General features: G+C 34.3%; 1 protein-coding gene across 1 annotated transcript in view; it reads right to left on the reverse strand.

Moving 5' to 3' along the window:
• The window catches only part of LOC149542587 (uncharacterized), a 230,419-nt gene that overhangs the window by 122,968 nt on the left and 90,652 nt on the right, over positions 1–16,799 (reverse strand). Inside the window, exons 13-14 of the mRNA XM_089797485.1 lie at positions 9,604–9,699; positions 9,200–9,301 (exon numbers count right to left, since the gene is read on the reverse strand). Coding sequence (XP_089653611.1) covers positions 9,200–9,301; positions 9,604–9,699 — 198 coding nt within the window. The remainder of the gene's footprint in view (positions 1–9,199; positions 9,302–9,603; positions 9,700–16,799) is intronic.

Below are 16,799 nucleotides of genomic sequence, written 5' to 3' on the forward strand. Positions count from 1 at the left end.
CTCATTACTTTTTCCAATGTACTACAGACAGGGCTAACAAGGTTGTTTAATTCTAGTTTTTATTTATTATTATATTCTTCCTGCCCCTGCTCCTACTCGGGGTGTGAAGCGTCCGGTCGACACATCTACCATCAGTCATTCCAAATCCGTGATACCTTGCAGCGGGCTTACTCAGCAGTGTCAACCCTCTAGGAGTACTCAGAGACGCACTAGGATTCTTGGTTGCCCTAGGCCTTACCCTTCTATTCTAGACCTCTTTACACCAAGGAAGGATCCCTAATCCTTGCCTTGGTGTTGTTCTTGTTTCTCTTCTTTCTCTTGCTTCTATTTTGCTCTACTCTTTCTGGACACCGTTTGGTGGTCCTGTTGTTGCTAGCCACCTTGGTTGTATGCTCTCTGTCCCTTGGACCCTTTTCGTGGTCTCTTGTTCGACAATAATACATTTATCTTATCTTGTCTTTTCTTTTATGATTCAATGACTGATGTATTTATGTTGAATGTTACAACCCTAAGACATAATTACCAATTGATTTGAATACTATGAGATTGTTAATAGTTCAAATGAGTCATTCCCTAAATGAGTAAAGTCACAACCATTGCACTAGCTTAGGTAGACATGCATTCTCTTCTTGATTCTTGTGAAGATTAAATTTATTTTCTAGTCAAATGAAATTTTAGGCATAATGTGATTACCAGTATATGTCTATAGACAAGTGTTCAATACAAAGAAATAGAGAAGTGTATGACTTTGATTTAGATCTATCTACAAGGTACTTGGTTAAAGTGATTAGGCGAAAGCTGATTATAATTCATTTTGATACTAGATAAATGCTTGTTCATTTACTTCCAACCATATCATAGTGTTAGATACTTGCATGTTACATGTGAAATGTTCGATAGATACACTATGGTGCAACAAATTCCATCTGTCATGTCATTTCCAGATAGCTAGGTACCTTGTGCAAAGTTGGGAGCTCTTCATTTCATGTCCAATGCCTAGACCCCACTCTCGTCTCAAGATTAGCAGAGGAGAGCAATCCACGGTTAGAGGAGGTGAAATGGTTTACAATACATTGTATCATTTTCATTTGATGTAATTGACCTATTGGTTGCATATGATTGATTATCACTTCTTGTGAGAAGAAGTTTGCAATATATTCTTGATATATTTAATATTTGATTCAACTATTATGAGATTTTTCTCAGACTTCTAAATTATGTGGAATGGTATCTTTATAAGTTTCAATGCAGCAATCCTCTCCTACTCTTCTATAAGTGATATGACACTCAATCTTTCTACCTTATTTTCTACTATTGCCTTGAGGAGATCAAACCATTTTCCTTTGATACTTGTGACCAACTTCTCATGTTTTGAAAAGCCTATAATCATTTATTTTATTGTGGACCTCTTGAAACAGATGGTATCATACCACTCCTTTATTTTTGCAACCCTTATTCAAGGGTCCATTCTTTTATCCACTTTGCCTATTCAATCTTCAACAAAACATCAAGATAGTTTTTCACCCATGCATTTGTGGCATCAAACTTCTTGCATTCGTCTTCTACGGATGTGAAACAATGGATGTATACATCAAATGTTGTGTGCTTCACCATTACTCCATCTCCTATATCACCTCCCTCATTGACTAACTTCTCTAGCCATCTAGCAGTGATCTTTCTTACTGAATTCAACATTTCAAGATTTTGCAACGACTATGGACAAAGTAATACAAGGAGCGTAAAGATGTCTTTCGCTTGTTGAATTGGCTCTAATAAAGCTTTCATATGTTGTTACTTCTTTTGCTTGATATCATAGTCATTTGTAGTTGCATCTTTCCTTAATTTTGATCCTTGGAACTATCACTTAGATCAAAACTAATTTTGTTTAAATATTTACATATAACTAGATGGGGATAGTTGGATGATTAGGAGAAGAGCTTACTAAATGGGTATTTGAATCTCCAACAATCTTCTCTTTTTCCTTTGTTTCTTGTTCAACTTTAGTTTTCTACACAATTTGCATGGACAGGTGAATCTGTTTAGTTTTTCTTCATTGACTTGTTGCCATAATCCCATGTCCTCGTAATATTCCACTCTAAGAGGAATGTTAGCTAAGACATTATCGTATGTGGCTTCAAGCTCTTTATTTAAGTCTTATTCTTATTATTCTTTGCCTTTTCTACACATTCTTTGTCACCTTTTCAAAAGCATCAAGCTTTAGGAAAGGAATCGAGTCCTATGGAGCAATCTTCCTTATATATACCTTAGATTTTGTGTCTCCCAAAATAAGATCTCCATTCTTTATTGAGTCTCTAAAGATATCAATTACTTCTACTTCAGCAACTTTTGTGGTGGATGTGGTAGTAACGTTTATGATTGACTTTAGAACTAAAAGGGATAAAGAAGCTTCTTTGTAAATAACCTGCATGCGTACAATGGTTATGTATGACGGTTCATCGATTGTGGACAAAAGTTCAGCCAAGGTGGTAGCAAGTGGAATAGTTAGAAGGGTCAATGAATTCTAGCATATGGGTTGTTGTGGAATATACAACCTTCCTTGGAGACTTTGGACTATGGTCATCATTGGATTTGTTTCCTCGAATTCTGTGTGGATGAATTTTTGTTACCGTTTTCTTCTTTTCTTTGACCACTTCTTTGTTTTGTTCTTCTAGCTAAGACAATCCCATCTTTTCTCTCTGTTGTTCATTACTACAGAGTGTGATTCCAAAGCTCCCCTTAGGTTGTATGCGAGTATGACACTAACCCAACCCTTGCCAACATATATTCTTGTTTTTCCTAGCCACTTCTTTCCATAATGCAAGACAAGCTTGCCTATTGCCTATATATTAGTGATGATTTTTTGGGAGCAATGCATGGCTGGCAACTACTTGGCCTTTATTCTATAATAATCATCATGTTATATACAATCTAAGTCATCATCCAATTGGTTAGGAACCTAAAATGGACCATAGAACATGATTTGTGCAACTCTAATCCTAGAATATTACCATCTCCTAACTTGGATAATCGACATAGTTTGCCTAGTAAACTTCTATTGCGTACTTATGTCGTAATTCCCTTCCAAATGTTTCTCACCTTTTCAAATGGATCATAATTGTAGCAGCTTGTGCAAATCAAACCCATGAAATCTTAACTCTCCCTCCCCCCCGCTGACTATTCTGCACATAGGGTAGCAGAGAAAATTTCATCCCCTTCTCTAATTGAGATGGGATATTATATCCCAATCATTTTCTTCACATTTACTACCATATCAAATGGATACAATTCTTGTGTTAAATCAAATAAGACCAGTTTTTTGTAGAGGTTCTTCAACTAATAGAAAGGTGCACCTTCCTACTTAGACACTCTAACGTTTGTAACATTTTTCACTATAAAGTTAACAGCAATGATCTAATCATCTTATAAGCTTACATCTCTCAATAATTCTTAACATTTATTTTCTGCTTCTTTTAGATTTAGACATAAAATATTGCCTACTATAGAAACAAAGAAATTACAATAAATTAAGATAAAAATATTCTTTGAAATCTTAGGGAGCCCTAAATGTCACTCCTTTAGTATGTTACTAGCAAACTGTTTAATTAAGTTTAATGTTTCAAATATTCTAGAAGAATGAACGTGGAGAAATCAACACCACCCCATGTACGTATTGTATGCTAAATTTGTTAAGGTAAAGAGAATTACATTGTTTAAATTATCTGATTCAACAAGGCTAGTGTATATTATTATTTCATAATCAATTTATTGCAAATATTTAATGCATGTGTACATAGTAATCTAAAGTTTTTAACATAATATTATATCTAGTGCCCTAGTCTAAAGTTCTACAATTGTTAGTGACCAAAGCATTGACTCGTCTAGATGGTTTACCATTTAGCCATTCCCATAGTATTCAACATGGTATAAAGAATTCATGTACACAAGAAGGAAAGGTTCATGAATTACAACTAAAAGAACAATTGATTAGTTTAAAACTAGGTATAGCATTGATGAGAGTCTTTGAAACATTTGAACAATGAGAGTTATTAAATGCGGTGACAAGACGAATCATATGGATATGCATGTCTCAAGGTCGTCTCACTTTGCCTAAAGCCTATAGCATTTTTATGCAAATACAGGCTAATGATAATTGTTGTAGACATCAAACCTCGATACAGTTTGAACTATTAAGCATGGACTGCCATGCACATAAGTATGGTAAAGCGTGCACAACATGCACATGCTCACATGCAAACTTGCACACAAGCACATGCATTCAAAAAAAACTATATATATATATATATATATATATATATATATATATATATATATATATATATATATATATATATATATATATATATATATATATATATATATATATATATATAGATCGATAGATAGATAGATAGATAGATAGATAGATATCGATGTGTGGCCTGACAGCATGGAAACCAAAGCAGAGGCGAACGAGCACGTGGAGGCACTAGGATACCATCTAGATGCGTCAAGAAGCCTTTTACAGGATTTCAGACGTATCCAGTGCCTGCGGATGGCATCCAAATGGCATCCTGATGCCTCCGCGGACGTCTAATTATAAAACTAAAAAATAATACCCTTTTGACTTAAGTTGCAATTAAAACATGGGCAATTTAGGCTTATTTTATCATATTTGTTTTTGCCAAACCCTAAAACAGCCCTATAGAAGCCTTTCAACCATTCAACCATCATTTTGTATGCAGTTGGATTTGCCCTTCTCATTTGGCTTCCGTCTTGGTATTTTGAAGGCAACTTGATTATTTTCGAAGAGGAACAATTGTAGGGCAAGAGTTAGCTTCCACAAATTCATTAAAGTACTAAGAGGTCAGCATTTTATCCCATTCTTGAGTGTTTCAATGAAGTTTTTTGAGATTTTGATGAAATGTTTTAAGCTTGTGAAGAAGTGTTTCAAGTTATTTTCTTTTATTTTTAAAGAAATTGAGAAACAAGTTTAGGTATCTATTTGAATGGTTTTGTATCATTGTTTTTTACTTGTATGTTTGATATTCATAGTTTTTCTATTGATTTATATTTATTTAATTTCTTATTATAGAAAGAAACTACATTGTATTGTGCAAGAATGGTTGCCACCGATAGTAAGAGTTTAGTGCGAGGACAAGGTCAAAGCTCAGTGGCAAAAGGAGGGGATAATTTAAAATTGATTTAGGGTCTCCTGTATGGAGACATACAACAAGAATACCACAAGTTGCAGGTGGTGGCTCCTATATTTAGAGTTATAATTATTGCCAAAGTAACAAAGGAAAGCCTTCCAATAGCTTTTATTCTCGAGTAAAACTTCATTTCGTGGGCCCTGCTAGTAAAGGTTTTGGAATGTGCAAAGGTGCAGATGGGAAGGGGTTCTCTGATGCACAGATAGCTTCATTTGTAAAAGAGCAAGAGATTATTGATCTTTTGCTTAAAAGATCAAAAAAGAGTTATTATCAACCTTCTCAAAAAAGACCAAAATGCAACCATCGGCTGAAATGAAACCAATTGTATCTTCCAAACATCCATTCATACAAGTATCTATACCAGGAGAGAAGGATGAAGTAGAAAATTTTGCAGCAGCTCGGAAAGAGCCCCATTGCACTTTGCATTTAAAATGGAGGCAAGAGGCTGTGTTGATGAAGTCATTGCACATTGCCTCTATGCCAATGGCCTTCCTTTCAACTTGGTAAGATCGCCATATTGGAAGGAAATGGTAAGAGACGTCAAAAAAGCACCAAATGATTACACAAGTCTTGTGTTTGAAAAGGTGTACCACACCCTTGCAAAAGGAGAGTTTCTATAGAGAAAGCACTTCAACCCAATAGAAATTTTTGGAAAACTTTGGTTGTGACAATTATGTCTAATGGTTGGAAAGATAAAACAAACAAACCATTAATTAATGTGATTGCAGTGTTCCCCAAAAGGGCAATGTTTTTAAAGACAATTGATTGTCAAGGGCAGGTGAAGAATTCACAATTCATCTATAATATTCTCATTGAGGCCATTGATATGGTGGGTAGTGAGAATGCAGTCTGGGTTGTTAATGCCAAAAATTGCAGGGGAGCTAGTACTTTGGTTGAGGGTCAGTATGAACATATTTTTTGGACACTATGCACTGTAAACTCCCTCAACTTGATCATGCAACTCAAATAGATTGGGTGAAGCAATTATACGAAGAGGAAGGGGGCATACAAATGTCTGTGACTAACCACAACATGTCACAATCCATTTTTAGAACATACTCACAATTGGAGTTGCTAAAGGTAAATTAATCTTTTGCAATTAATATGTTTCATGGATTTGTAACTTAGTTAATATTTATAATGTTATTGTCAATTAACATATTGTTAACTTGTTCTGGTTGTTGAGACCCGTCTTGCATCTCATACTATGTTATGAGACGACTTCTCAAGGTGAAAGATGCTTTGAGACAAACGGTCATTTGTCCTCAATGGGGTGCGTGGAAGGCTTCATATACAGAAATAGACCTAAAGATTAGCGGTATAAGCTTGGATGAACGTTGGTGGGTTCGTGTGCAATATGGATTGGATATCACCAAGCCCATCATGACTATGCTTCACATTGCCAATACAGATACACCTTGCTTGGGAGATGTGTATGATGGCACGGACACCATGGTTGAGAAGATAAAACATTCTATGCAAGCACATGAGAGTGACCCTACAAAATGTGAAGCCTTACGTAGTAAAGTGAATACGATATTTATTTATCATCGGGAGAAGATAACTACCCAATTGCACCTCCTTGCATATGCTTTATCTTCATGGTATTATAGCGAGGCGGCACTTTCTATGCCAGATAGATTTGCACCATATGTTGATGAAGAGGTTGCTAATGGGTGTTCCAAAGCTTTTGCAAAAATCTCCCAAGATGATGAGATGCATGAAAAGGTGAGGCTAGAGTTTGGCTTATTTGCTTCTAGAACAAAGCTTAATCCATTTGCAAGTAAGGACCAAAATAAAATGGGAGCAATCACATGGTGGTACATGTATGGTCAGCCATACAAGCATCTACAACCTCTTGTAATTAAAATCCTCTCACAAGTTTTGATATTTGTTTTTGGATTACAACTTGTATTCTACAATGTACAATCTAGGGTTTAACATCTGTCATATTGCCATTTAGTTTTCATTTATATGTTTAATTTTCAAAAATTAATTTTGTAAACACAATGCACGTTGCAAGTTCTTCTACTGTTGAAAGGAATTGGAGTACATAATCTTATATCCATTCACTGAAGCGCAACTGGTTGGGGTCAAAGAAAGTTGAGGACTTGGTCTACATTCATACCAACTTGCATCTTTTGTCACGTAAGGACGATGAATACATGGATGAGGCAGCCAAACTTTGAGATGTACTCCCTGAGTATGCAAACTCGAATGCGACACTTCATGATCTTACTATGATGATGGATGATGGTGACGATGGGTCCATAACACCTGGTGCGTCTAGCGTAGGTGGAACCATTCTTGGTTCAAATGATATGGACCTTGCAGCAGTTGGAGTTGGGGAGGATTCAAATTATTTTGAGAATCCTTATGATTCTGATTAGTGAACATTGAATCATGAATTGTGTTTTTGATTTTGTAGTTTGGACATGGAGTCTACTCTCTAGAAAATGAATATTTGTGCCTATGAAGTTTTAATTTGTAGCTCGAACTATTTAATTGACATATGAAATATCTTGAATCTTGATCAATGGTGAAGTATCATATGATTAATGATACTATCAAATGATGTATGTTTGTATATTTCTAAGTTTATAAGTCTAAGCTCTTGCATTTATAAGTTTCTTAGATTCTTTGCATAGATATATCCAAATGCATCCATACAAACAAAAAAAAACTGCATCCCACATCCCCTTCCGATTCCACATCCGAATCAATAACTTGGATATATATATATATATATATATAGAGAGAGAGAGAGAGAGAGAGAGAGAGAGAGAGAGAGAGAGAGAGGGCATTGATTTACAAATAAAAGAAAAATAAACTAGGTAACTGCCAATAATGGTTACTAACTGCTAAGAATACTCAAAAATTTAAGAGCATTGAGTCTTCTAATTGTCAACGAATTTGTGGTCAGAAAATGAACAAATAATAAGGTTTTAATTTTCCTAATCCTTAATGCCTTGCCAAAGGCCCTAAAATATCCCAAACAGATATTTCCCCAATTTCTTCCTCAACAGTACATTCATAACTATAACATAGGCATATGTATTACAAAACAACAACAGAAACTAGCATATTCTACAATAGATATTAACCCGTTCTTTCTCAAAATAATATTCAAGATTCAAGCATACGAAAATGCGTTGCAAACTAACAGTATTAAAACCAGTAAACTCTCATAGAACTCCTTAAATCATGTTATTGCATTATACAACAGCAATACAATAACCAGCATTCAAATTCCAATCTTAAACACAGTTTTACAGTCAGATTGGAACCATAAGAGGAGAACCGGTAAGCGCATACAAGACACTTGAAGTTGCGTCTCCACGGACAATGGGTTTGCGTCCACTGTCTGCCGGCAAGAGGGGCTATGTCCTCACACTGGCTGAAAGCTGAACCTTTCTAAATAACTCTCCCAAGAGAGAAACTGAAATCTGAATCATAAAACCAAGCATACCAAAAGAATGAGTCTCTTCTCCTTCAATTCTCATAGTAGTGACTCTTCGACTCCATTCTTGGCTTTTCGACTTATCTCTCCTTGTCATTTTTAGCCCACTTTATAATGTTAAATTGACCTTTTATAATTTAGGTCCACGCTCTCAAAGTCAATTTTAGTATTATATGAATATGTCGTTAACATTTCTAATGTCCCAAAACAGGGGACATTACAGGCACATTGCATCTTTAGGGAAATACATGTTGACAATGACTGCTGTAGAAGTAGAAGCTTTATATATTACCAACACAAAAAATAAATGTAGAAGTTTTAAAGAGCTTGAATGTAAGCAAGGATTGTCACAAAATAACACACACATAGATAAATGCACCAAAAATGGCACCGGCTAGTTTGCAAATACTGAATCTGAGATTTCCATTAACAATAGCAAATAAATATAAATCTTAAATAAAACAGTCTATTCTTCTCATACATATCCTTTCATTTTTCTTTAAATAGTTTATGGGGGCAAGAAATTTACTTGTAAAACAGTCTCAGTGGCACAGTCAGAACCCAGAGGCTTCAAACAAATATCTTTTAAAGATACTAATGTTCCAGAAAAATTTCCCCGTATTTTGTCAACCTGACACTCAAAACAAGCACCAAGTCATTTGACAGAGTCAATGGAGAAAAAGCATGGGATTTCTAGGCCTGTGAGGCTAATATCATTTTCAACCTAAAAATGAGGCATATTGCTGATGACATAGTTGAGTAAATAAAAAATATTTTATCAGAAATACCCAAGTAAGTTGTCAGACTTACGCGAGCCTTTTTTATGTTTATTATATCTATTATTATGCTTTGAAGAACAGATTTCAATTTTGATTATGCATTTTTAAAAACATAATGGCAAAGTAAACAAAGTTCACAATGTGCAATCCTAACCTTTTTTTGAATTTCAAACAATAACTGAATATTCTTATCTGTCACAATACTTGGAGCTGGTTCGTGTTTTGCACGTGGAATAGTTGCCAAGATCAGCTGTACCAGAAGAAATCATTCAGTTCAAGGATCATATACACTAGAGTCACAAATAAGTAAGAAGAGTCTAAAATGACATTTCATTTAGTTCCTCAATAGTGAGTCTCATTTTATCTTATTTTGATGATAAATCAAGTATGTAAATGAATTAAAATAGCAAGGATTACAGCTTTTGCAATACCATCTGTAAGAGAAATTAAAATGGAATTTTTTAAGAGAAAAATCAATTCATTACAACTACAAACACTCCAAAATATTTGTCACTAGTATGTTAGTGACTACACTTAATATTCAAGCATGCTTAAGAAACGATACTTCCATATATAAGCAGAAGCTGCCCTTGCTCTTGGAACATGAACAACTCAAAACTTTGGTTTCCAACCTGGACGGTCTTCTTCTGTTTATTACCTTATGAGGTCTTCTACCTTACTCCTTTTATTATTGTACTTGCTTGGAGGTAGGCCTTTTTTCTGTTGGCACCCATGTCTGTATTCTTTATCTCTAAGGAATCTTTTATGGCCGTAGTACTTTACTTTTGTGCCTAATGTACATTCCAATATCTTTGATTTATTTTTTATCACATGCATTAATATACTTTTTTTAGTACTATCTATCTGAGAATAATGAAGAAAAGCAAATATAATCATCATTTGGATATTTTGTACTCTCGAAGAAAACAAACTGCTGCAAAGGCTTCCATATGAATAATGAATAAGAAAATTCACCACTTCCTCACTGACTGGCAGCCAGTCACCTTTAGAGAAATATATGAATTCCCACCAACATACAGCAATCACTTAACAAATGGTGTTTAAATTTTGATTCTTCTGCAATAGTAATGGCTAAGGAAATAAAAATCACTCTACCTCAATCAGGACTTAAACCCATAACCACGCTATGCAGCATTCAGCATACTTTCTCTAACCCATTAACTCTTTCATTCACAAAGATATTTTCTATGGTTGACAAAGGCATTCTTCACATCCTGCATTTGAGAATGTTTAAGTTGTAGCTTCAATCAGATTAATATTACTAATATATTAATATGTTATCTAGTGATGATTAACCCTAGAGACATGTCTCATCCTCTCTTATTTATAAGCCTTCATTTGCATTTGGAACACAATCAATTACAATGTCAACTATTAGTACATCTGCAGCAATCTCAGAAAATAACATTTTTTTACATTGAAGGATAATAATTGGATGAATATTTTAATTCAATATTATATGTTTATTAAATGAATCTATAGAAATAATGGATCAAGTTCTATAGCGCCATTGTAGGGACCACACTCATTTCTATATGAATACTTATGTGTCACTGTAAAGTTTGAGGTCGTCTCTATAAGAATGGCTCGATGGAACCAAAATTAATGTCATAAAATGGAGAGTTAATTTATAATTATTTACATTGTTAGTCATAGGCATGAGGTAAATTATTTTAAAACTCTTATTTGAATTATAAGATATACATGCCTTGATCTTTTCTCTGAGAATGTTCTTGCAGGACAATGATGACTGATATCAGATTCAGAGGCACTCTGAAACTTCATCAAAAATAACATTGAATGAGGAACTCTGATAATTGATACTCAAATGGAGATTGAGATTTAGAGGTAGACTGATATTTCATTGAAGGAAAACTTGAAAGAGAGGGAGCATATAGAGGATATGATTCAGTCATCCTTCAGTGATCTCTGTTATATTGATTCAGAGGGAGTAAACCATGTTGGAATGGATTCTCCAGTGATCAATAAATTGTAGCAGTCAAGAGGACCATGATTCATGAATTTACCTCAGGTCTACATAATATCAACATATGATATTCACCAATGGTATAAATTTGGAATACACAGATTGCAAGATGTACATAATATGGGTTTAATCAAAATATCAAGCAAATATCTTTGCATGAACAAAGGACATTTGAGTTGTTGTGAGACATTAATGAAGCTTTTAAGAATTCATTTGAACCATCTACGAGTCTCTATTTGATGAATGAAACTCGAAGTATGAGTTGTAGATTCATACCTATGACACAATCACACTCAATCAAGATATTGGCAAATTGTGGACGATTTTGAGAAAATGGAAGGACATGTTCACTTCTACTGTCAAGCTAAATGAATGTTTGGACCTTCAATGGATGAAAGGAGCAAGTTGGAACTTAGAAAGGAGTTGTCATAATTCATACAAAATTGTTCAACAATATAAGAATGAGTTGAAATTTTACATTGTGGGGGGGAATAATAGTCAATGTTCCATTCCGATTTGAACCTTATTTAGAGGGGAGATGTTCCATTCTCAAATAATCTAAAAAGGCACTTTCTAAATCTTCATTTGTAGATAAGTATTCTTATCTTTATTTACTCTTTGTAGTCTCTCTCTTATTTGTAATTCTATACAGACTATAAGGGTTATTTGCCTTGATTTTTTCCTTTATGTTTGTGGATATTCTTATAGGAAAAGAAGGTTGGTACTTTACATATGCTACCTAATATTGTGCAGACTCAATCTAATGATGGTAGCTCCAAAGACCTTGATGATCAAAATGAATAAAATGAGGCTCTTGAAGGAAACATATTTGATGATTGAGATTATGAGATTCTTTTACATTAAGGAGTATGACACTTCTTCTAAAGCGACACAAGAGCTTAGATAATTTATACTCAAAGGGAGTCTAGAAATACATGTGTGTGATTGCATGATTTTGATGAGCCTACTCCTATGTATTCATGAGGAAGTGATGACTTATGACCAGAAAATCAGAAAATTGATATTAGACTCAGAGTGAGTCTGACAAAAATCCTTAGGGGAAGAGAGTCTCTAATAAAGTAACTACTAGACCTAACTTCTCAAGATCATTGTTCGGAGGGAGAAATTCAAGGTGCAATACTTTGTAAATGATATCTTCTCTATGAGGAGATATTCTAAGTGAAATTCCTTGTAATGCATTCTTCTCTTTGAGGGAGAATTGAGGTGAAAGCCTCACCACCCTCTGACTTGGTTCATGGTGGTTACTATTTCGCATATGATATGTAATGAAGGTGACAATCTTTCATTGACATATATAAATAGAAGGTAATCATTGTAAGATGACAATCTTATAAATGGTAGACATGCTATCATGATAGACTTCACTAAGTTGTTGTCCCAAAGTGCTGAAAGTCATGATAATGAATGTATCATAATAGACTTCATTAAGTTATTGCCACAGAAAGATTAAATTTTTGCAATTGTGTGTTATGAAAGGTGACGATCATTCATGTGTATGGTCACTATTGTAAGGTGACGACCTTATCAATAGTTGATCTATCTCCTAACACCAAAATATGTTGGAGCAAGTGTTATCATGGTTCTTGGGGCCAGATTTTGCTGGACACCTTGATAATCAACTCATCATGGTTCTTCGGGCCGGATTTTGCCGGACACCGTCAAAATAAATTGTTATGGTTCTTCAGGCCACATCTTACTGGACACCATAACTTAAACTTGTCATAGATCACACTTAAGGTGGTGTTCAAATCTTGTATTATAATTGCTTCAATTCTTTTTATCTAAAGAGGGAATGTTAAGAAAGTTAGCCTTATAGTGAATTGAAGATCATACTGAGATGATATCTCTCATATACTTGAGAGCATAATGTGTTCTACAAATCCGCCCTAGCTAAGAGGGAGTGTTAAACTTGTAGCTTCAGTCAGAATAACTAGACCTGAGATACATTGTTGTTATTGGTAATCATAATTTCCTACATATACTTATCCATGTTAATAATATATATTATTGTATATAATATATATATATATATTATAGTATTTAATATATATATATATTATTATATATATTATATATATATAGTATATTATAGGAGCAGTGGGCTTGATCCTAACTTTCTACATATATCCTTTCTGCTACCCCATTTTGCTAAGGGTTATAAGGAACAATATACTCCCTCTTAATTCCTGCTTCTTTACAAAAATCTTTAAACAAGTCTGAAGTATATTCCCCTCCATTATCAATCCTAAGAGTTTGTATCCTGATAAGTTTTTAGTTAAGGTTTTGAATTCTTTAAATCTTTTAAGGATTTCTTTTGATTCTTTACATTTTAAGAAGTAAATCCATGTTTTCCTAGAGAAATCCTCTATAAATAGTATATAGTACCAAGATCCTCCAAGAGAAGGAACAGACATAGGTTCACATAAATCTAAGTGGACTAATTCCAAAACAGTGTTAGTTTTTCTAGTGCTATCATGAAATGGACTTTTGGTGTTCTTACCCTGAGCGCATCCTTTGCATATGCTTGAATGATCTTTATTCAACTTAGGTAAAACCAGTAACCATCTTCTCCATAGTTGATAAGGCTTTGAAGTTTAGATGTCCTAACCTTCTATGCCACATTTCGTTTATATTAGCAACTTCATGAATTAAGGCTTGAATAGGCTCTATGTTTAATTCATACAAGTATCCCTTTCTTTGACCAATCAACTTTGATTTCTTAAATGAAGAGTTCTTAGACCAGGTCATCACTTTACTGTCCATGAATGCAACATTATGTCCATCATCTTCAAGTGTTGTAACAGAGATTAGATTCCTCTTTATTCCTAGTACATAGAGTACTCTTTTGAGATGGAGAGAACTACTCGACTTCAATTTCAAGGTACAATTCCCAATTCCTTTGACTGAATGATTGGAATTATCACCTATGGTAACTTCTCCATTAACTTCTTCTGATATTGAGTCTAGTACTTCTTTGTATCCTATAATCTGTCGAGATGATCCACTATTAATTACCCATGCTGTGTTTGATACTTCATTTGATAGTGCAAAATACAATACACATTTCTTAGGATCATAGTTTTCTTCTATCCTAGTAACTTTTGTACAGTTTACTTGCTGCTTTGAATTCTCAGGGCAATTAGATCTATAGTGTCCAAATTTTTCACATTTTAAGCATTTTATTTGGGATAAATCTTTCTTAGGTTTGTCATTTCGTTGATTGCCCTTCTTCTTGAAGTGCTTCTTCTTACCTTTATAGGAATTTGTAGTGAGAACATGAAGTTCTTCATCTTCAGTTTTCAATTTTCCTCCTTTCTTAAGTTTCCTAAATTCTTCTTGAAGGAAATCTCCTTTAAGTCTATTGAAGTCTAGAAGATTGTCGCTAGCACTTACTCCTTGTGAGAATGTTTCCCATGAACCCAATAACCCATCTATGGCCATTAGCGTTAGCTCTCTGTCTTCAATTATGGTCCCTATACTTGCAAGTTAATCTCTTAGACTAGCCATTGAAGGTAGAAAGAGTTGCTAGATATTTTTAATTTGACTATCAATTTGCAGAGCCTAGGTTCGATTCCTAGAGCTTTGATACCATGTAAAGTTTCTACAAATTCTGAATAACCAAACTTATAATGCCTTTAGTTGTAGATGATCCTTTGTATATCAGACTTGTACGAAGTGTTACCAATAGTATAATAACTATTCTAGAAATGTTCTTATCCCTACAAATAAATCACATAAGGCAGTAATGTAGAGGAGCAGACTTGATTGTGTATTGTGTGTTCTCTATCCTCATATTTACCTTTTGTTTATATTGCACCCAAGAGGCATGCCCTTACAAAGGACATGACTCTTCTAGGTCGGTCCTTATGAATAAACAAATGATAATCTTCCAAGATTGGCATCTCTTAGAAATTATATTGAGATAGTAATTATAGTAACTACTATACAAAATGGACATCATTAAATGCTCCTAAATAAGTCACCGATAAGGTTAATTATATATGGTTATAAAAGAGGCAAATCCTACATAAGGATATCCATGCTTTACTGGATCTGTAGTTTAGATCAGATATGATTACCAGAGTTACAAAATTAACAACCAAGATGGTCCCTCTTGGAGCGTTTGTTGATGGCATATCATATATTGATGCAAAGATCACTCCATTAGTGCTTTTGTTATCTCCTTCCCATACGGGTGTCAATATGGTGAGTGCTTGAAAATATCCCTCTTATGTTGTATCATTCCACCAATTGTTTTTCGACATTTTGTTTTGGGCCCAATGCTTAGAATCATTCATTCTAATACAATGTTTGTTGGTGATGCTAAAAGAAAGTTTTAGATTCCAAATCCAATCGCCTTGTATGCTTCCTCTATGTGGCGATCTCATTAGCTTCCCACTACATGAGCATTGCAATGTCCTTGTTCGGCAAAAGTCACCATAGCATCATTTTTAGAGAAGAATTATGCTTCCATCTCCTATCGCATAATAATTTTCTACATTAAAGGTAGTTACAACAAAATGAACAAATCTTTCTGAAACACAATTCCAACAACAAATTTTTGGTTGGTTTTGTGGACAAATTGAGTTTTGTTTGTAGCCGCAATTATTATAACTACAATCAATGTTGTGAGTTTCATGCCCATTATACATATAAGATTTGTCACAAGATTTTCACCAAACCTCTAGGATTTAATTATTTGTCTTGCTTCTAGTGGTTGTCCCTCTTCAATTCCCCTTTGTTACAAATGAAAAAATTTCTCTAAATAATTCATTCATTCTTTTCTCCAATAACAAGAAACTTCCCACACTTCACTTTCATAGTAATATGACATAGAAAGTCGGTCATGCACAGGAAACCAATTATTGTTTGATCCAATATCTCATTCACCCATCCAGGCTCTCACAGGAAAGGAGTGAACTAAAACTGTTTCTTTTAAATATACGTCTTGCCAAGGACATGTAATTGCAGTAGACTCATCTCATATTAATCCTATTGGGATAGTATTAGTACCAAATAGTATTTGTATTTAATTATCATTAGTTTTGATCACAACTTGAGATCACGGAGATCACTTCTCGATACAAAGAGCGATGACATTCAACCAAGAACCTCTAAATATGACAAGGCGCTGCTTAAACCAAATTCATGATGTTCAAGGTGGTAGATGAATCTTATGCTCCCATCCTTGTTTGATTGCCTCTCATCAACAAAGATCGGATTTATATGTAAGAAGCGCGATGAATGCTCCCACAATGATTATATATGTTACTTTAAACCAAGACTATAGTCTAAATAGATGCTAGAAACATTGAACCAAG

This window comes from Cupressus sempervirens, chromosome 8, assembly GCF_028749045.1.
Source record: "Cupressus sempervirens isolate cs-2001-9-10 chromosome 8, ASM2874904v1, whole genome shotgun sequence".
NCBI lineage: Eukaryota > Viridiplantae > Streptophyta > Pinopsida > Cupressales > Cupressaceae > Cupressus > Cupressus sempervirens.